The sequence below is a fragment of the Capra hircus genome, chromosome 19 (assembly GCF_001704415.2).
Source record: "Capra hircus breed San Clemente chromosome 19, ASM170441v1, whole genome shotgun sequence".
NCBI lineage: Eukaryota > Metazoa > Chordata > Mammalia > Artiodactyla > Bovidae > Capra > Capra hircus.
The window spans coordinates 30,016,478-30,037,103 of record NC_030826.1 but is presented as its reverse complement, the minus strand read 5'-3'; the positions used below and the strand labels follow the sequence as shown (position 1 = coordinate 30,037,103).

General features: G+C 46.4%; 1 protein-coding gene across 1 annotated transcript in view; it reads right to left on the bottom strand.

The window, feature by feature from the left end:
* The window catches only part of SHISA6 (shisa family member 6), a 260,977-nt gene continuing 241,087 nt past the window's right edge, over positions 737-20,626 (bottom strand). The window contains exons 4-5 of the mRNA XM_018064666.1: positions 4,588-4,740; positions 737-2,763 (exon numbers count right to left, since the gene is read on the bottom strand). Of these exons, the coding sequence (XP_017920155.1) occupies positions 2,213-2,763; positions 4,588-4,740 (704 nt within the window). The 3' untranslated portion in view covers positions 737-2,212. The remainder of the gene's footprint in view (positions 2,764-4,587; positions 4,741-20,626) is intronic.

Sequence of the window (20,626 nt, the reverse complement as noted above, 5' to 3'; positions counted from 1 at the left end):
GATTAGAGAGCAGTGGGCAGAGGGGAACGGCTGTGACAGACACATGTTCCTTTCCAGGAGTAGCTGATTCCTTCCAGCCCAGCCCTCTTAGTTTCATCTTCTGGAGCAAACTTCATAAACCCTTAGGGACCAGCCCTTGAGACGGTTTATGTGTTTGTCAAGAAGGGAAGCAGAGAGTTATCCCTGACCTCACAGCCTCACAGCCCCAGTGACCCCGCTCCCTTGGGGATCTCAGGGCAGTGTCCATCACCCCCAGCCTCAGTCCCCCTCATGATTCCTATGATGGTGAGCACTGTGGTAGGGAGGGGAGGACAAGAGCTTTGGAGTTCTTGAAAAAGTAGGAGGAATCAGTCAATTGATTTCTCTGTTGATTAGATTAAAAATTCCCAGGGCTGACCCTGGGGCGTTCTCCCTGCCCCACCCCTGCTTTTTAAAGGGTCATACATGTTGTGTGCGGAACTGGGGAATCTAAAAGCTCGTTTAAAGTCATTGCTTTTGGAGTCTGACTGCGGCGGCTGTCACGTTTGTAGTAGTATACCTTTGCCCAATAGTCTGAAGCCAGTTCCCCCAGCTCCAGCCCAGGGAGGTATCCTGGCCCAGAGAATGGAGCCTTCTCTCCCTCTACCCCCCACCAGGCTCTGGTCTCTGGTAGTAGATGCTACTTTGTTCACTGTCTGCTCTCCAGGTGGGTGTCACACCCTGTCCACCCCCACCTGCCCCCCCCACCCCCCCACCCTTTGGAGGCAGAGAAGAGGCTGAGGTGGGCTGCGAGGGTGGGGGCAACCCCCAGTAGAGCTGAGGGCATGGATGTGCCTGAGGCCGAATGCCCCCTGTAGGGGAGTGCTGTGGAGGTACCCAGTTAGCCCCCAGACCAATAGCCTGGAGTACCATTATTTGCGTCTGCTAATTGGCCTCTGTCCGGTAGATCCAAAGGAGACACTGGAGAAAGAAGCAGCAGCTAGGAGAGAGTCCTGAAGCTGCAGGAAGATGGGAGATGTGGGGCGAGGGGGACAGGGTGGCGGCAGGAGTGGAAACTGGCAGAGAGCAGGTTTAAACAGAGACGGGGCCAAGCACAAGGGTCGGGGGTGGTTGGCTGGGGAGTCAGTGATGCAGAGAGTGGAGAGGTCGAGGTGCAGAACAACCAGAACAACTGCCTGGGGTCCTCCTCTGCCTGGGGCTGGGCTGTCCACCTAGTAGCCAGTGCCTCTGCCCTGCCTGGTGCGTGTGGCGGGAGCCCTGGGCTAGAGGAATGGCCAGGCTTCGAGGCCCAAGGTGTCACAGTGGCCTCCCCACAGCTGCTCTCGGGCCAGGGGGCAGAGCCTCTTGGGAGAAGAGCCAGGGAGGGGAAGGCAGGCCAGAGTGGCAGGTCACGGTTCAGACAGACCCGGAGGCCTGGAGGAAGTGTGGAGATCATTGGGTTGCTGGGGAGAGCCACCCCCAAAGCCCCTGCACCCCATCCCTACTCTTCTGGAATGACCAGACGGAAGCCCCAGAGAATCCAGGGACCGAATCTAGGGCTGGGGGCGGGGCAGGGCCTTGTAGGTGGGGCGGGGTCTTGTGGGCGGGGCATCCAGCCGGAAAGGGGCGGGGTTCCCAACCTTGGGGCGGCAGCTGAAGAAAGGGAACACCCTCCAGGTCCTGGGGCTTGGGGGAGGGTCACAGGGGAGTCAGCAGAGAGAAGGGCCACCCAGTGGGGACCAGAGAGTTCCAGCGGACAGAAGAGAATCATTATTGTGCTTATGGACACAGCAGCTCCCTGGCTCTGAGAGAGCGAGCAGGCAGTTTTTAGGCACTAAGAAGATTTCTGTGATGCGGTTTTAGGTGAGTGAAAGAGACCGTGGAGCCTATTCCGTCAGCCCATCGGCCAAGTCACATCCGGGAGGGCAGCCTCCGGCCAGGGTCTCTTGGCGGACGGACCTGCAGCTGAGCCCCCCAGGAGGGGGAGGGGGACGTGGGACTGAAAGGGACTTGGTGATAGTGGGGGAGGGGAGGGAGACCGGGGCCTCGCCCCTCTCCTCCGTCCCCTCCGATTCTTCTGGAACAGTGAGGGTGACCCCTCTAGATCCCAGGTCTGCGCACGCGCTGTGCCAGGCCACCAGCCGAGTCCCAGGAGTATGGCTTTCTGGGAGAGGCGGCCCACCCCCAGCCCCAACAAGAGAGGACGAGGGGAGGGGCTCCGTCCAGGCCCCTGCCGACCCCGGGCCCCCGCCGCTCACACGGTCACTTCTGTCTTGCTGGCTGTGTAGCAGGTGTGGTGGCCCGGGATGTAGTGCAGCTGCTCCACGGTGTTGTGTCTGCGCGAGGCGAAGGCCTGGCGCTTGGCCGCCGTGCGGCTCTGGCCCAGGGTGGCGTAGGAGTTATCCGAGGCACTGGGATGCGAGTGCATCTTTGTCATGCGGTAGCGGTCCAGCACAGGCGTGGACACGAAGACATCCGTGTGCGAGATGGCCCGCGCCAGGGACTGCTCGGGGAAGGCCGTCCGCTCCGGGGACAGCAGCGGGTCCTGGGAGTGCAGGCGCTCCGTGGAGAGCAGCTGCTCGTCCGAGAGAAGGCGGTCGTAGGGCAGGCCGAAGTCGTCCGGCAGGCCTCGCTCCAGGGAAAGGACCCGGTCCTGCGACATGGCCCGGAGGGGCCGGCGGGGTCGCTCGCGAGGCAGCGGTTTCTGTTGGGACATCTGGATTACGTTGAGGGGGAGGGTGCCGCGGGCGGCCAGGTCCGGCAGGTGCCGCCGTCTCATGTAGTACTCGTCAGCTTCCTTGTCGGCTGCAGGGGAGAGACAGGGTGAGAGCAAGAGAGAGAGGAGTGAGCCGAGGGGGACACCGCAGTGCTGCAGCCAGGAACGCACTGGAGTGATGCAGCCCAGAGGGGTCGACGCTGTGCTTCTCCACTGCGCGGGCAAGTCAGTCCTTGGGCTGGCTTGACTGAGTCGCTCAGTCGGGTCCAGCTCTTTGCAGTCCTATGAACTGTAGCCCACCAGACCCCTCTGTTCATGGGATTCTCCAGGCAAGAATACTGGAGTGGATTGCCATCTCCTTCTCCAGGAGATCTTCCCGACCCAGGGATTGAGCCTGGTCTCGTGCATTGCAGGCAGATTCTTTACTGATGGAGGCACCGCGGAAGCCCTCAGGGGTCTTGTTAAATGCAGAGTCTGATTCAGACCTGGCTCTGGGGTGGGTCTGCAAATCAGCCTACTTCTCCAACAAGCTCCCAGGCACTGCTGATGCTCCTACTTCTTGGACCCACTCTGGGGTTAAGGGACTCCCTCAAGGCCCCTGTGGAGTTCAGAGCCAACTCCATGACAAGCCCAGGACCCTGAACTCCTGCTCCAGGACTGCTCCTGCCATACCATGGTCCCAAAACAGAAGAGCTCCCTGGATCTTGCTGAAACTCCCAGGTAGCAGCCAGCAGCTTTCGGATGAGATTCAGAACCTCTGTCCAAGGAAACAGGGTTGAGAACCAGCCTCCTGCTAGAATAAAGCAGGATGCTGCATCCAGGAAGCACCTGTGGAAATGGTTCCTGGTTACTTAGGAACATACTAACACCTTCTCTGGAGTAACAGCCTATGCCTGGCAAGCCAACACATGGCACAGGATCAAGTCTACACACGCTTCGCCTGTGCCCACAGGACAAGCCGCCCGGGGCAACCCCATATGTGCACCTTACTCAGATGCTCCGCCTTTCCCTTGATCCCGAAGCTCACCCTTGAACTCACCCAGGATGATCCTGCCTTACCCTTCAGGTGAGGAGTGAGGCTTCCTACAGACAGTCTTCCAGATCTCTGCAGAATGTGGGATTCCCCACATTTAAACATAGAAACTCAACTGTGCCACTTTGGAGGTGGCCAAGGTTGTCTCCTGAGCTGAACTGCTATCACAGTAGGTCACTCTGTACCTTCAAGTGCGTGCCCGGCCCTGTAGCTGGGTGGTCATCAAAACAGACTCATTGGGCAGTGGGGGCAAAAGGTCCAAGAGTTGGAAAGCTAGAAGAGAGGACTCCTCCTACCATATACCTTCTTGATATTGTAACGTCTGAAACATGTCAGTCTCAAGAGCCTCCCCAGACTCAAATGGCAGAGCTGGGACCATGGGATGACCTGGGCTCAATTCATGAAATGGGATGTGTGCACGGGTCTCAGGTTCCCAAGACAGCGCTGATGGAGTTAGGCAGAGAGCTGGTTTATAGGCCCTTCCATGAGCCCAGGTCTCTGGGAAGAGCCTCAGAGAAAGCTCTGGCATTGATCACTTTTACTCCAAGACAGAGAGCAAGGGAGGCCCACGGTTTGAAGAAGGTAGGTGTGGCGTGAGGCTGGGGGAAGGCTTTCTCTTGCAGTTAATGTGGTGTAAACCACTGCCTCCCATGGGAATGTGGGTCTGAGGATCCCTTGGCCTCCTCTCTACCGAGGGAGAAGAAGGACTCACGCTCTGAAAAACAAAAACGAGGGACTTGTTTGTTCTCTTCTTCCACTTTCTCTTTGTTCTTGGGACCCCACCCCATGCCCTCAGGTGTGGGGCAAGAGAGTGAGACACCAGGAGATGTCATGGAGGCCTTGGAAGCAGCCCCCAGCCCTGGGAAAATACCCCACTTACTTAGCCTCTTCAGGGATGAGTACTTGCTGGGGTGGGTCTTCACTGCAGACTCATAGGATGGGGGCAGGTGGGCCAGGTTCTGGAAGGAGCGTGAGAAGGAGAGGTCATAGGGCTCAGTGGCCGATGTCAGGATGTTGTTCATCCGAGGCTTCTCTGCAAAAGAAGGGAGGGGTCATGGTGTTAGTGGGGACAAAATGTTGCAGGGGCAGGCAGGAGGAATGTGTCCAGGTTCCAACTCTTGAGCCCATCCTGCTTTCCTGGGACCCTGTGCTAGGACACAGATGATCTGGTGACTTGATTTCCCTCTGCTCAGCTCTAGTGGCCAGCAAGCCGGCGGTGGGGTGGGGGGTGGGGGGAGGCAGGAGCTTTTGGCTGCACTGGCCATAATGACAGGTCACCCTTCCTTGAATGGCAGATTCTTTCTCCCAGTACCTCACTGGGCTGTCAGATGAAAATGGAAGCCCAGTGGAGCTGAGGAGGTGAGTCATAAAATCATTCATTTTGGTGTGAATAGTATTAGGCAAACTAGTTCTCAGGCTCAGAAAAATCTAAGTTTGAAGGAGAAGGAGGGAGAGTGACTGATCTCATCTGCGTACCCTTAGGACTGGGTGCAGGACCTAGCTCCACTGAGACTCCAACCCATGCTGTCCATGGGTCATTTCACCTCTCACACCGCCCCTTCCACCGCTGGCTCCTCCAAGCCCTGCTCCTGACAAGGCACTGTGAGCTGCAAAGCTATTTCCTCTTATTACAGTTCCTTCCGCTGAATCCCCGCTAGCCATCTCTTAACTGCTGGAGGAAAGAATGTAGGCAAAATGTCTAGCGTGTCATTCTGTTTTTCTCCCTCCATCCCTTGAGACAGAACCTTGAGGTTCCAAAGTCTAAGAGAGAGAAGGGAGATTGTTCAATGCCAGACCTGGAGAAAAGAAGGAGGGGAAGACACGGGGGAAAAAGACCAAAGAGAAGTGAGATGAATGACTAATGAGGTGAATGAGCTGGTCTGGGCTCTGGGGGCCAGATTAGGAGTACTACAGGAGTCAGGGGATGGGGGAGAGAAAATGCAGATATAGCTGATGAGTGGCCATGAAGATGGGGGAAAAAAAGGAATGGAGAGCCTGGGCAGGAAGACAGGCATGCCTTGGTGCTTGGATGACTTGATGTACAGCAAGAAGTCAACAGGGATTGCTGGAGAAACAGTGGTACCATTCCCAGAAATGAGGCAGCTAGGTGGCTCTCGAATCATCCCTCCTGCTTTGGGACTCCCAAGTAGGGGCAGGCTCTAACTTTGGGCAAGTGTATCAGAGGACTGTGGTTCCCCATCCCCAGCAAAGGGAATGCTATGAACCTTGAGACAAAGAGAAACTCTTCTAGGCTTTGTTCAAGGACAGTCTCAGTACAGGGAACTCCTGGCTTCTCCATCCTTTCCCACCCTCACGGTACCCTCAACTCTAGGGATGGAGCCAGGGAGGCCCAGCCAATGATCAGGTATTCACGCCAGCTCGGTACATATGTGAGGGGGTGGGGGGATGCTCTACATCCCTGGGTGATCAGAACATGCTGTACAGAAAGAGCCTCCCTAGCATGGAGCCTCCCTGGTGCCAGGGAGTGGAGTGGGTAGGGAACCAGGAGCACCGCTACCCAGAGCTGGGAAGGAGCTACCAGCCCCTTAGCTCTTGTGTCTTCGCTTTGGGCCGTGCTCGAGAAGAACGAACTTCCTCCGCTTGTGGGCATGTCTCTTCTACCGAGGGCATCACACAGCTCACCCACTTCCAAATGCAACGTTTCTGGGTATTCTTACCCCTCACTGTTCTCCAAAACCTGCCACAGAGCCAAGGCCGACCCTTCCTTGCTTTCTGCCTCCACCGTGATTGATTGCCTCTGCCCCCTCGCCCACGCTGTCTCTCCTCTCACAATCGTTTCCTTACTCTTCCTCTATCCAAATTCTCCCCTCCCTTAAGACTCTTTGCTGTGACAATATGACATCTTTTCAGCCCGGAGTGGCATCTGGTCTTCAAGCCCCTGTTGCTGTTCTGGCCAGTACCAGCCAGTTTAGTGTCTATGTGGTCTTTCACTATCTGACTCTAGTTGGTCTTGTTGATCTCCAAAGATTGCCATCTCCTTGGCAGCAGAAGTTTTGCTTTCCAGTTTTTCTGATGCCTTCACAGTGCTTGGCCCAAAATAAGAATTCGGTTAATGCCCATTGGCTAATCAAGTAGACACAGGTCGCCTCCTCTCTTGAGAGTTGCTCTGCCAGCTCCTGGGAAAAGTAAAACATCCAAGGAAGGAATGAAGAGAAAACCCTGCTTCCACTGAGCCGCGAGCTGTTCAAGTGCAGGTACTGGGTCTCATCTGTCCTCAGTGTTCTCGCATCAGGTGGCAGAAGAAGATAGGAAGAGGAACCGGAAAGGAAGGGTCCTCCTTAAGTCCATTCTCTTCATCTGCATCTCCATTCCTTCCCTGAAAATAGGTTCATCAATACTGTTTTTCTATATTCTGTATATATGTGTTAATATCAAGAGAGAGATATATATAATTAAGGCATATATATAAATATATATATATAAAACTATGTCTGATTCTCATTGTTGTATGGCAGAAACCAACACAACACTATAAAGATTATCCTCCAATTAAAAAGCAATAAATCAATAAATAAAATTTCACATGGATCACAGCTTTGAGTAACTCAATGAAACCATGAGCCCTGCCATTCAGGGCCACTCAGGATAGATGGGGTTATGGTGGAGAGTTCTGGCTGACAAACTGTGGTTCACTGGAGAAGGGAATGGCAAACCACTTCAGCAGTCACTCTGTCCTTGAGAACCCCATGAACATTATGAAAAGGCAAAAGTAAATTAAATAAAGGCAAAAAAAAAAGAAAAAAGACTGGTTCCTCCATTTGTATTCAGGAGGCTGTGCTAGTGTAGGCTTTTTCTGGGGAATATCAACTCAGAGTTAGTCTTTCGAAATGATACTGAGCAAGCAGACATCCTCGCTTGCCTTTTCTGGATCCTCTTCCTGCTGTTGCTTCATCACCATGGGCGTCCCCCAGGCTTTCTGTTTCTGCCTTCTGCTTTTCTCTTTCAGCCTTCTCGCACAGATTGCCCCTACTCCCAAGACTTCTGTTGTTGCTTCCAAAGCATAACTTACATCTTCGGCTGTTATCTCCCTCCAGACTTCATGTCTGTATTTCTAACTGCCTTACTGAATGATTTTCCTTGCAGATCCTACAGTCATATCCAGCTCTCGATGTCCAGATCCAAACTCACCATCAACAGCTCCATCCCACCAGCAACACTGGCTGCTTTCCTGATTTCTTAGATTGCTTTCATAAGACCTTTCATTCTTTCGTTGATCGTGACTCTCCATTTCACTCATAATTGACTCTTATCAGCCACATTCAGTTAGTAACTAAGACTTCCCAATTCTTTCTCCCAAATATTTCTTAGCTGAACCCTTCTTCCTATTCCTACTGTCAACATCACTGGTGGTACCAGCTTCTTTTAGCTGATCAGTGTGAGCAGTCTGATTTCCCCCAGTTCTACTTTTTCCTAGACCCTGCAACTTGAAACACCTTATTAAACTGTTGCTGTCATCACATATTTTCATGAGGAGCCTAGCACTGGAGGGGGACCTCAAGATAGTTCCCTTTTGTTCTCCAAATTCTACTGCAGAAACAGAGCATAGTCCAACATGAGAGGTGTAGATCTCTGTGCCAGGCGAGCTGCAGAATTTATCTTTGTTTTGAGTTTCTCTCTCACTAAAATTTAGTGATGTTTTCATTATTTAACAGCCAAGACAGAAGAATGACTGATAGCTCATAATTTACATGGCTGTCTTGCATTCTATCAAGTTTTGAGCATGTACCAAAAATAGTTTTTCACTGCAGTTGCAAATGATAAGTTGTGATCTGAAGGGAGGGTGTGAACAACCTAAGAGGGAAACATGGTTTTGTAACTCCCTGGCACTTTGCTGACACACTCATGCTCTTCAGCTTTCAGGTTCTTCCTCTGTCGGGAGCTAAAGCTCAAGTCATCCAGTTTGGTTTTGAGTTTTATCCAATCTTAATCAGTTTGGGGGAGGATCAATAGAGTTTTCCACATCTCATGTCATTCCTAAATGGCACCACAAGTAGCCCTGGGCAAAGAAGAGTGTTCACTCCTTGCTGTGGACACATGGAATTTATGGCTGCAAGAAGTGATCAAGATTATAAGTGAAATGAATTAAGAAAGGGGCTTTCTCTTCCCCTTTCATGGCAGAAGATCACTTTGATACCAGAGACAGACATTAGGGGGGCAATGATCTAAAAGTGAGAGTGAGTCACTGTGGCCCTAGAGGAGGGTGGATACCTGGCTCCTCACACCACCTTAGCTTCAGGGAGCCAGTGACCATGCTTGATGCCGTAATCGGCATCAGTAGCTAGGATGGAGCCACTTGGGATGAGGATGGAATGCAGAACGCTCTCAATCATCTCTCACCATGTGTAGGGGTCTGGGTAGCGCTGCTTAAAATCGGATGGTTATACTGATGATCACCTGAAAATCACAGAAAAAAATTTTTTAAAGACGAGTTCAGGAATTACGTAGTCTCTTCAACACAGCAGCACCTCTGTTGACCTCTGCTATGCTTCTCTGAGTCAAAGGAAGCACTTCCAAGAAACTCAGGCCTTTGCATACCCTAGAAACAAGGCAGGGTCCTTCCTCGGATGCTTCTGTTTCTCTTTTTCTGCATTAGGGCTTCCTCTGTCATCATGGCGAGCCACCTACACCTGTGGATCTGGCTGACCAGCATCAGAGGCTTTGTTGGGGTGGAGAAGAATGGAGACTAGGGGACACTTGGCAAATATACATACATGGGATAGAGAACTGAGCAGAGGAAGTAGATCTTTTTGAGGGGAGGAGGGTTTTCAGGCATGGTTGGACAGGAAAGGGATGCCCTAATGTAAGGTGCTTGCATCTTATAGAGCTTTAATTTGTCCTGGGTCTTTATACACAAGTCTCTGGGTGTGTCCTGAGAGGTAGTAAGCTGACATGAACCACCGACTGCCTGAGATCCAGAGTCCTGGATCCTGGTCTCTGTCCTGCCTAAAGTGACACAGCCAGCTATTTCAAAAGCATTGGTTTTAATTAATGCAAAAGTCCACATTGATTGAACAAGCCACACAATGAATAGAGTTATAGTTGCTGTAGAGAGCAAAAGCCCAGAGACTTCCTTTCTCAAGTTTCTGCAAACTAGAGAGATTCTCGGAGAAGGCGATGGCACCCCACTCCAGTACTTTTGCCTGGAAAATCCCATGGATGGAGGAGCCTGGTAGGCTGCAGTACATGGGGTCACGAAGAGTCAGACACGACTGAGCGACTTCACTTTCACTTTTTTACTTTCATGCATTGGAGAAGGAAATGGCAACCCACTCCAGTGTTCTTGCCTGGAGAATCCCAGGGACGGGGGAGCCTGGTGGACTGCCATCTCTGGAGTCACGCAGAGTCAGACACAACTGAAGCGACTTAGCACTAGCAGTAGCATAGTTGCTAAAGTCAGGAGTTCAAGGCTTCTAAAACTGAATGAAGATTTGGCTTACCACCAAAGCACAGTTCAATATTGTATTGTTGCTTCAGTTCAACATTGTATGTTTGCTTTTTGTTGGTATGTGCATCTTATTTCAACCAAAGCAAAGGAAGGAGGAGGCATGAGGTCTTAGCTTTAGTTTATCTAAACCACGGGTCACAGCCCTGCCATCCTCTTAGGTCTATATTTGCTTCCATTTCCTGGATGAAATCATCTTTCCTGTCTTTGGCATTATACCCTCTTGCTACTCATCCTTAAGCTCTTTCACTAGATCTCCTTTTCTCTTTAATTCTCTAAATACTAGTATGTCATGAGGCTCGGGAGTCTTCACGAAGACTTGGGGTCTATCTTCTTACCCAGATTGAGAGGTTTCAAGTCTACACCTCTGACCTGAGATCTATCTGGTCCGTGGGGTTAGATTTTAAGCTGCTTATATCTGTCACCATGAAATTCCTGCTCTTAACCCAAACCATTGCATCCTAAAGTGAGCTCATCATTTTATTCTCTGCTTCTCAAGCCCTGTCCATGGTACTAATGTTCCATGGGCTTGGAAAGCTAAAGCAAAACTTCAGTTCTCATTCACCATTTCCCTCCCTTCATCTTCCATATCCATCCAGTGAATGCCCAAATTCTCCTCATATGGCAACCTCCTAAATCCAGGCCCACAGTATATCTTTTTTTTCCAGATTTCTCTTAGTTCTAGTCTCTAGCTATTTCCAAGACAAATTGTCCTATGTACTACCACCAGGCAAAATTTCCCATACCAATGGAATTATTTATATCATTCCTTTGGTTCAGAGCAAGATCTTAAGGATTCTATCCAGTGGAATATAGTTTGGGGCAAGAAGCCACCGTTTCTCACATGAAGACCCTCTACCTTCTCAAAGCAGAATATTAAGTTACTTCCAAGGGAAAACTATTTGACAGACACTGAACCAATTCTACCCTGGATCTGGATTTTAACCAAGAAGAGAGAATCCAGGAAGAGAGATAAAGGGTAGTTTGTTCTGCTTGTCCTCCGGAGGCAAGGAGAAAACCAGCTTCACTGTTTTTTGTTGTTATTGTCATTTATTTATTTGTTTTTAAACAATATGGCAGCATCAAATAAAGCAGTTGCAAGTAATGAGAGAACTCAGATTAAATGGTGGAGAGTGGCAGAGAGAAATACTTCTTTTTTTTCTCACTTTTTAAAAACAGCTTTGGCTGCCCTGAACAGCATGTGGGATCTTAGTTCCCTGCCTAGGGATTGAACCTGCCGCCCCCGCATTGGAAGCATGGAATCCTAACCACTGAATCACCAGGGAAGTCCCAGAGAGAAGCACTTCTAATCTTCTATTTAAGAATCTAAGTGTTTCTAGGAAAGGGAGATGATTCAGGTTCAGTTAATAATTCCTGGTACCCAGCTATGCCCCAGGCTCTGTGCTAAACACTTTCACATACCTTTAAAAACTAATCTTTGCAATGATTTTCATTGCAATATATCAATATTGATATATTATTGACTTGCTGATTTCCAGACACTGTGAAAAACCCCTCAAATATCTTATTTGAAGTAATTATCTTTTTTTTTTTAAACACATGAGTTTACAAACAGGATAAATGTCTTGAATTTAGATAGTTTGCTTACAAGGGCAGGGCTTTTCCTTTTGTTTGAATCTCACTTCAGATATTTTGCTAATATTTGATTTTTTTTCACATACTGAAATTAAGCAAAAGCATCTACAGCAGTAGAAAATTAAACCATTGTAAAACAGCCATTATGATATTTTGTTATCTTTTCTTTTGTTTCCCTCCCCCGATAAATTACTATGTGTATGTGTACATACACACGTATACACACCCAAACTTAAATCGCAATGAATAGCAATTTGTATTTTTCATTTGTACAAGTGAGAATCAGATTATGGTGCTTAAAACAGAGAAGAATATGGTGATTTGATCATTACAGTTTCATTAAATAACAAATGCATAAGGTTATTATTCCCTGTAGCATTTTTACAGTAACAAAAGTAACAACCCTAATGTTCATACATACATGTCCATGTACATATATACACACAAAGATATATATGTGTAGTTTCCACATATGTAAGTATTTTCTATTTTTAATCAGTTTCTTTTATACTTAATGGACAACATATCTTGAATATATTTTCATGTTTCCAAATAGTCTTTGAAATATTTTATATGGTTTCACAATAGCCCTTTCTATAGAATAACCTATACTGTATTTCTACATATGACTTAAACATAATGTTTATATACATATATATATATAAACATTCCCTTATTAATGTGTATTTAGATTATTTAAAGTTCAATAAATTTACACCAAACAACCTTGAACACGACTCTTTGTCCATGTCTTACTTCTTTAGGTAAATAATTAAAAACAGCATTTCTTGGTCAACACAATGATAGTTGCCTTGTGATGTGATGAAGTGGGTTAATGGATTGCTTTCTATTGAACTATTCGTCTATTCCTAGGAAATACATTATTTCATTTTTGTGTCTCATTCTTTCATTACAACATTGGATCCCATCTTATTTAATTCCTATGTATTCATAAAGAAAATTTGCACTTTTGTGCGAACATGGCAGGGCTTTTTGTATCAAGATAATGATTCTGTAAAATCAAGTGCACTTGTTCATCTTTCTGTATGCCTTGGAACTATTAATAGAGCATATGAAAGATGTGTTCTTTGAAAGTTTGAAAGAGTGCAATAAGAAAAATGCCTGCTGTCTTTTGGGGAGTCTGGTTTGCACAGTGGTAGGGAATTGGCTTGTCATTTCACTGACTGCACAACAACAACTTTGAGAGATAGATGTTGTTATCATCACCGATTTAGTGTTAAGGAAACTGAGGTTTGGAGAGGTTGAATAATTTGCCGAACAGGTGAAGATGGGATTCAAGTCCAGGCAGGCTGGCACTAGAGCCCACATCCTTATGTATTCTGCCTCTCAGACTTGGCAACATTTTCCTTATAAATTGATTCATTCACATTTTCTAATTTCAGTTTGTAATTTCCATTTTTTATAAGTCCATTGAACATTTGAAACTTTATTAGCTTAAAAGTGTAACATACTCTCAAAAAACCTCTATACAGGAAACTATATTTCTTTTTCAGTCTTAACATCTTGTCTTAATATTTTTTGGATCATCAATTTATTCCCATCATTCTTTTTCAAATAACTAACTCTTTACATATCAGAGCTTTTTATCCCTTCATATCTTTATTTTATGCTTTTGGATCTGTTCATTTCTGTCTCCTAATTTTCTTTGTTTTGGTTCGTTATTCTTTTCTAATTTTCGAGCTTGAGTCTTCCGTCTGTTTATTTTTACTCTTTTCTATCAACAATATCAGGTCTCTAGCTCTGAATTTGTCTCTGGTGCAGTCCCATGAGTGCTGATATGGAATGTTCTTGTTGCTGTTAAGCCCTAAATGATCTGTAATTTCAGCTCTGATTTTTCTGTCTGACCCAAGATTTCTGTAGCAGAGTTGTTAAATTTCAAAGTGTTTGGGTTTGTCAGTTTGAACTTTGGCGTTAATTTTCTGTTTTATTGTATTGTGGTCAGAGAATGGAGCCTGTACAATTTCTGCTTTGGAGACTTGACTTAGGTTGCCTTTGTGGGCCAATATATGATCAATTTTTGTGAATGTTTCATGAATTCTTTAAGAAAAGGTATTATTTTCTTCTCATAGAGTATAAAATTGACATATATCTATTAAATCAGACACATGAAATATATTATTCAGCTCCTCTCTACCCTAACTCATTCTTTGCCTACTTAATCTGTCAAAGACTGAGGGTGGTATCCCCACTCTCCCACTATTGTTGAAAGTGAAAGTGAAAGTTGCTCAGTTGTGTCCGACTCTCTGGGACCCCACGGACTATACAATCCATGAAATTCTCCAGGCCAGAATACTGAGGTCGGCAGCCTTTCCCTTCTCCAGGGGATCTTCCCAACCCAGGGATCGAACCCAGGTCTCCTGCATTGCAGGAGGATTCTTTACCAGCTGAGCCGCAAGGGAAGCCCAAGAATACTGGAGTGGGTAGCCTATCCCTTCTCCAGCGGATCTTCCCAACCCAGAAATTGAACCGGGGTCTCCTGCACTGCAGGCAGATTCTATACCAACTGAGCTACCAGGGAAGCCCCCACTATTGTTGAGTTCCTGTCATTTTCTGTCTGTATCTGTTATAGTCCTGATTTAACACATTTCACAGTTATCTTGTTCAACACAAAAAACCTCATGGAGCTTATGTCTTTTTTGTGACTTGTACCCTTTATCAACATTAAAGAACCCTTTCTGTCCTATTTAATGCCTTTTTTTTTTTTTTGCCTGTAAGTCCGCTTGATCTGATATTTATATTGCCAACCCAGCTTTCTCTTTGTTTGCATTTGCCTGATAAACTTTGCCTATCCTTTTGTATCTAACCTTTCTGTGTCATGTTATTTTATCCTTGTCTCTTGACAAGAGCATAATTTTAAGAAAATTTACCTATGTGCTTTGGTGTGTTCTGGGTTGCCTTGATGGTTAAATGTGAGTCCTCCTGGCTCAGAATAATTGTCCTTCCTTCTACTGTCATATCCTCATCTCCCTATCATACATGCATGTGTATGATATGACTGCCCTCCACGTGGCCACGTGGCTCAAACTCTAGGTCATGGTTAATTCGGCTAGGTATGAATACTTGACTCACTTGGGCCCATTGGAGCTCCTTCTCCAGAAATCAGGAACCATTAAAAGAGAGAGATTTGGTCTCTCTGCATGGCTGGACACATAACTTGTAAGCTAGGTAGCTATGGCCAGTCTTATCGATTTGGAAGAGAGGTCAGTCTTTAGAGATGGTGCCACATCATATTTTATTTTAAAAAATGGTGACGTTAGATTTCTAGTCCCACACACTCTCCTGAAACCTTCCCATTCCCCCACTGGACAGAATATATTCTCTTCTTCTTGAAACTGGAGGGCGCTCCTGACTTCCTCAATGAGCATGGTGCGGCAGAAATAACACCGCATGCCTCCCACAGCTAGGCTGCAAAAGATGACAAGGCTTTCCCCTGGCTCACCCTTTCAATACTCACACTTCAATCCCAGCCACCATACTGTGAGGAAGTCCAGACCATGTGCAACATCTGACTTCAGGGGCTGGCCTAAGGTTTCCATCAATAACCAGCATCAACTTCCAGATGTGTGAGTGAGGAAGACTTCAGATGATTCCAGCCCCCAGCCTTGTAGGTGTCCAGGTTAACACAAGTGGGTCAGAGACAAGCTATATCCACTGAAGTGAAGTGAAGTTGCTCAGTCGTGTCCGACTCTTTGCAACCCCATGGACTGTAGCCTACAACGCTCCTCCGTCCATGGGATTTTCCAGGCAAGAATACTGGAGTGGGTTGCCATTTCCTTCTCCAGAGGATATTCCCAACCCAGGGATCAAACCTGGGTCTCCCACATTGTAGGCAGATGCTTTACCATCTGAGCCACCTAAATCCCCCATACCCACTGAGCCCTTTCCAAATCGGAGATTTACAAGCAAAATAAATGTTGCCTTTACTGTACTGTTTTCTAAAATTAAAATTTTAAGGGACTTCCCTGGTGGCCCAGTGGCTAAGACTCCAAGCTCCCAATGCAGGAACTCTGGGTTTGATCCCTGGTCAGGGAACTAGATCCCACATGCCACAGCTAAGAGTTCACATGCCATGAACTAAAACCCAGTGCTGCCAGATAAAGAAATAAATTAAAAAAATTTGAAACTTACAATCATTGTTGATACACAAACAATACAGTTTTTTTGTATATTGTTTAGCCAGTTTCCCCAATAGTAACATTTTGCAAAAATATAGTACTCTATCAGAATATTGACATGGATACAGTCAAGATATGGAAGGTTTCCATCACTAGGTAAATTCCTCATGTTGCCACATCCACTTCCTTCCTGCATCCACCCCCTCACTAGCCCCTGGCAACCACTGAAGTGAAATTGAAGTTGCTCAGTCATATATGACTCTTTGTGACCCTCATGGACGGTAGCCCACCAGGCTTCTCTATCCTTGGGGATTCTCCAGGCAAAAATACTGGAGTGGGTTGCCATGCCCTTCCCTAGGGGTTCTTCCCGATTCAGATAACGAACCCAGGTTTCCTGCATTGCAGGCAGACTCTATTCTCTAAGGCACCAGGGAAGTTTGGCAACTATTAACCTATCCATCATTTCTAATTTTGTCATTTCAAGACTGCTATGAATGGATTCATACAGTATGTAATCTTCGAGACTGGATTTTTTTTTTTTTTTTTTGGTCAAGCATAATTCTCTGGAGACACATTCAGGAATGCATCAATACTTCATTCCTTTTTATTTCTCAGTAGGAAATATTCCACGGTGTGGATGTACCACGGTACCAACTGTTCAGCTGTTGAAGGACATCTGGATTCTTTTCAGCTTTCTGAGATTATGAATAGAGCTGCTCTAAACATTCATGTGAGGGTCTTTGTGTCCAGGTCTTTTCTTATCTGGGATAAATGCTTAGGAGTGCAGTTGTTGCCTTGTTTAATAACTGCATGGCATGTTTGTTTGTTTTTAAGAACCTGCCAAACTGTTTTCAAGAGTGGCTGTACCATTTTACATTCCACCAGCAGTGAATGAGTGATCCAGTTCCTCCACATCTTTGCCAGCATTTGGTGTTGTCACTATTTTCTGTTTTAGCCATTCTTAACCATGATAGTTATAGAGTGATATCTCATTGTGGCTTTAATTTGCATTTCTCTAATGGCTAATGATGTTAAATATCTTTTCATGTGCTTATTTTTCATTTGTTTATCTTCTTCAGTGAAACGTCTCTTGATTACTTTTGCTTACTTTCTAATCAGGTTGTTTACATTTTTCCTGTTAAACTTTGAGAATTCTTTTTATATGCCAGATGATAGTTATCTGTAGGATATATGGTTTGTAAATATTTTCTCCCTGACTGAAGCCTGTCTTGTCATCCTTTTAACTGAGTCTTTTGCAGAACAAAGCTTTACATTTTGATGAAGTCTAATTTGTCAATTTTTTTTTTGATGGATTGTGCTTTTGGTGCCAAGTCTAAAACATCATTTTCTAGCCCTAGGTCAGAAGATTTTTTTCCTTTCTTTCTAGATGTTTATATAGTTTCATGTTTACATTTAAGTCCACGAACCATTTGGCATTAATTTCTATGAAAATTATGAGACTCAGGTTGAGGGGTTTTTGTTGTTTGTTTTTTTGCTTGCTATCTGATGTCCAGTTGCTTCAGCATTGTATTTGAAAATACTCCTTTCCTCCATATAATTGCTTTTGCACGTCTGTCAGAAAATCAGCTGGACATGTTTGTGTGGGCCTACTTCTGGGTTTTGTCTTCTGTTCCATTGAGCTACATGTCCATTCCTCTACCAATAACCAGAGAGTCTTGCTTCCTGTGGCTACATGATATTTCTGGAAGTTGAGCAGACTGATCGCTTCCACTTTATTTTTCCTTTTCTAAAATATTTATTTGTTTTACTTTCGTCTATGCTGGGTATTCTTTGCTCTGTGTGCTCTCCCTGGTTGCAGGGAGCACGTGCTCCTCCCTAGCTGCAGTGCTTGGGCTTCTCCTCACCGTGGCATCTCTTGTTGCGGAGCGCAGGCTTCAGTAGTTGCAGCATGCGGGCTCCGTGGCTGTGGATCACGGGCTCTACGCGGGTCACAGAGCACGGACTCGGTAGTTGTGCTGCACGGGCTTGGCTGTCCCACATAATGCGAAATCTTCCCAGTCCAGGGATTGGACCCATGTCCCCTGCACTGGCGGGTGGATTCTTATCTATCGTACCACCAGAGAGGTCCTATTTCTCCTTTTAAAAGGTGTTTTAACTGTTCTAGGGTATTTTGGGTTTTTTTTTTTTTTTTTGCCTTTCTGTATACATTTTAGAATAATTTGTCTGTTTCTTAAAAAAATCTTGCGGAGATGTTGATAGGAATTTTGTTAAATCTCTGTACTATTTGTGTGTGTGTGTGTGTGTGTGTGTGTGTGGGAGGGGGGTCAAATGGAAAAATTGTCCAACACAGATGCACTTACTCATTGTGACCAATGCTACTCTATTATGAATACATCTTGAAGACGGTGGAGGGCGAGGGGGTGGGAGGAGGTGGGCAGATGTTGCTGTGGATAATATGGAGTTGTGGGGTGTGTGGGCAGCTCGGTGTTAATATGGAAGGGTCAAAGGCAGAATTCGTGATGTACAAAGAGTTGTTGTTCAGTCGATAAGTCATGTTGACTCTTTGCAACCCCATGGACTGCAGCACATCAGGCTCCCCTTTCCTTCACCATCTCCTGGAGCTTGCTCAAACTCATGTTCATTGAATCAGTGATGCCATCCAACCACCTCATCCTCTGCTGCCCATTTCTCCTCCTGCCCTCAATCCTTCCCAGCATCAGGGTCTTTTCCAATGAGTCAGGTCTTTGCATCAGGTGGCTGGAGTATTGGAGCTTCAGCTTCAGCATCAGTCCTTTTAATGGCTGTTTCGGATTGATTTCCTTAAGGATTGAGAGTAGGAAGGCTAACGATTCCAGGAGTCAGTCTGGAGCTCCTCTCTGCAGCGACGCGTATACAGTCTGTTGGAACAGGCATCCTGTCTCCCCTTGGACTTATCCACAGATCACATCTCCACTCCCTCAATTACTGGTCTCCCCTGTCCCTCCTCCTCAGGGAGTCCTGGGCCTTGGCACAGTGCCCAGTCAGGGCCATCAGCCTCCTGATGGATCGAGCTGGATAACATAACAATTAATTAGTGCTTAGGACTCACAGATCAATATGCTGACAAGACCACAAAGTAACAAAACAATCTCCCTCAGAGCTCCAAGACTGCTTGAAGGAAGCCAAGAAGCAAGGTGGAGCCCTCTGCCCACTGAGAGCATTGACGTGGACCATCCATGGTGAACAGGTTGCTTAGAATCAGAAGATTCTGCAGCCACTTGGCCTCTGTAGCCATGGAAGTTTCTAGAGCCGGCAGAATGAGTTTCTCCCCACTGGTGTCTGGTTTAGCTGCTAAGGAAAGTGGGTAGTTTTCTCTGGGGAGCAAATCAACTGTGTACTTACACATGTGTGCGTGCAGTTCTGTGTCTGTGTGCTTGCTTATTCGCATGGTTGGAAGGGGGAGAAGGTCAAAGATAAGAGTGATTTGCTTGGTGTTAGACATTTCTGTTATGAATTCAATGAGAGATGTAGCAAAAGTAATTTCTGTTTAATGAGTCACAGGAAGGTTGCAGTGTGTGAATAGTACCCAAGTGATATGATCAATGGGATCCTGAGAATACAAAGCAAAGAGATAATATGCATATTGGTTATAGACCCTCATATCTCGGGTCTCATCACCACACCCTGGGTGGGATTTCCTCCCTGCCTCCAGTCTTTGCCCCTATGGATCCACCTTGTGTGCTACTGCTAAAATAGTCTTTTTTTTTATTTGTTTATTTTTAATTGGAGGATAATTGCTTTATACTATTGTGTTGGTCTCTGCTGTATATCAACGTGAATCAGCCATAGGTATACATATGTCCTCTCCATCTTGAACCTCCTTCCTACCTCCCACCCTTTCCCACCCATCTAGGTTGTCACAGAGCACCAGATTTGAACTCCTTGCATCATGCAGCAAATTCCCACTGGTTATCTATTTTACATACAGTAATGTATATGTTTCCATGCTCCTCTCCCAGTTCATCCCACCTACTCCTTCCCCCACCGTGTCCACAAACCTGTTCTCTAGGTCTGCATCTCCATTGCTGCCCTGCAGATAGATTCATCGGTGATGGTGGTGGTTAAGTTGCTAAGTCCTGTCTGACTCTTGTGATCACATGGACTGTAGCCCACCAGTCTCCTCTGCCCATGTCATTCCCAGGCAAGAATACTGGAGTGGGTTGCCATTTCCTTCTCCAGGAGACCTTCCTGACCCAGGGATTGAACCCACATCTGCTGCATTGCAAGCTATTCTTTACCACTGAGCCACCAGAGAAGCCCCAGGTTCATCAGCCTCATCTTTCTAAGTTCCATACATATATGTTAATATACGATATTTTTCTTTTTTCAAAAATGAGTTTTATACAATTTTTAAAGGTTACTTTCCATTTACAGTTATTATGAAATATTGGCTATATTCCCCTATGTTGTACAATATATCCTTGAGTCTGTATTATACCCAATGGTTTGTATCTCCCATTCCCCCACCCCTATCTTGCCCCTCTCCACCTCCCCACTGGTAAGCACTAAGTTCTCTGTATCCATGAGTATGCTTCTGTTATGTTCTGTTCACTGGTTTGTTGTATTTTTTGGATGCCACATATAAGCAGTATCATACAGTATTTATCTTTCTCTGTCTGACTTATTTCACTCAGCATAATGCCCTCCAAGTCCATCCACATTGCGGCAAATGGGAAAATTCCATTCTTTATCATGGCCAAGTAGGCTAGTCTTTCTTCAATGCC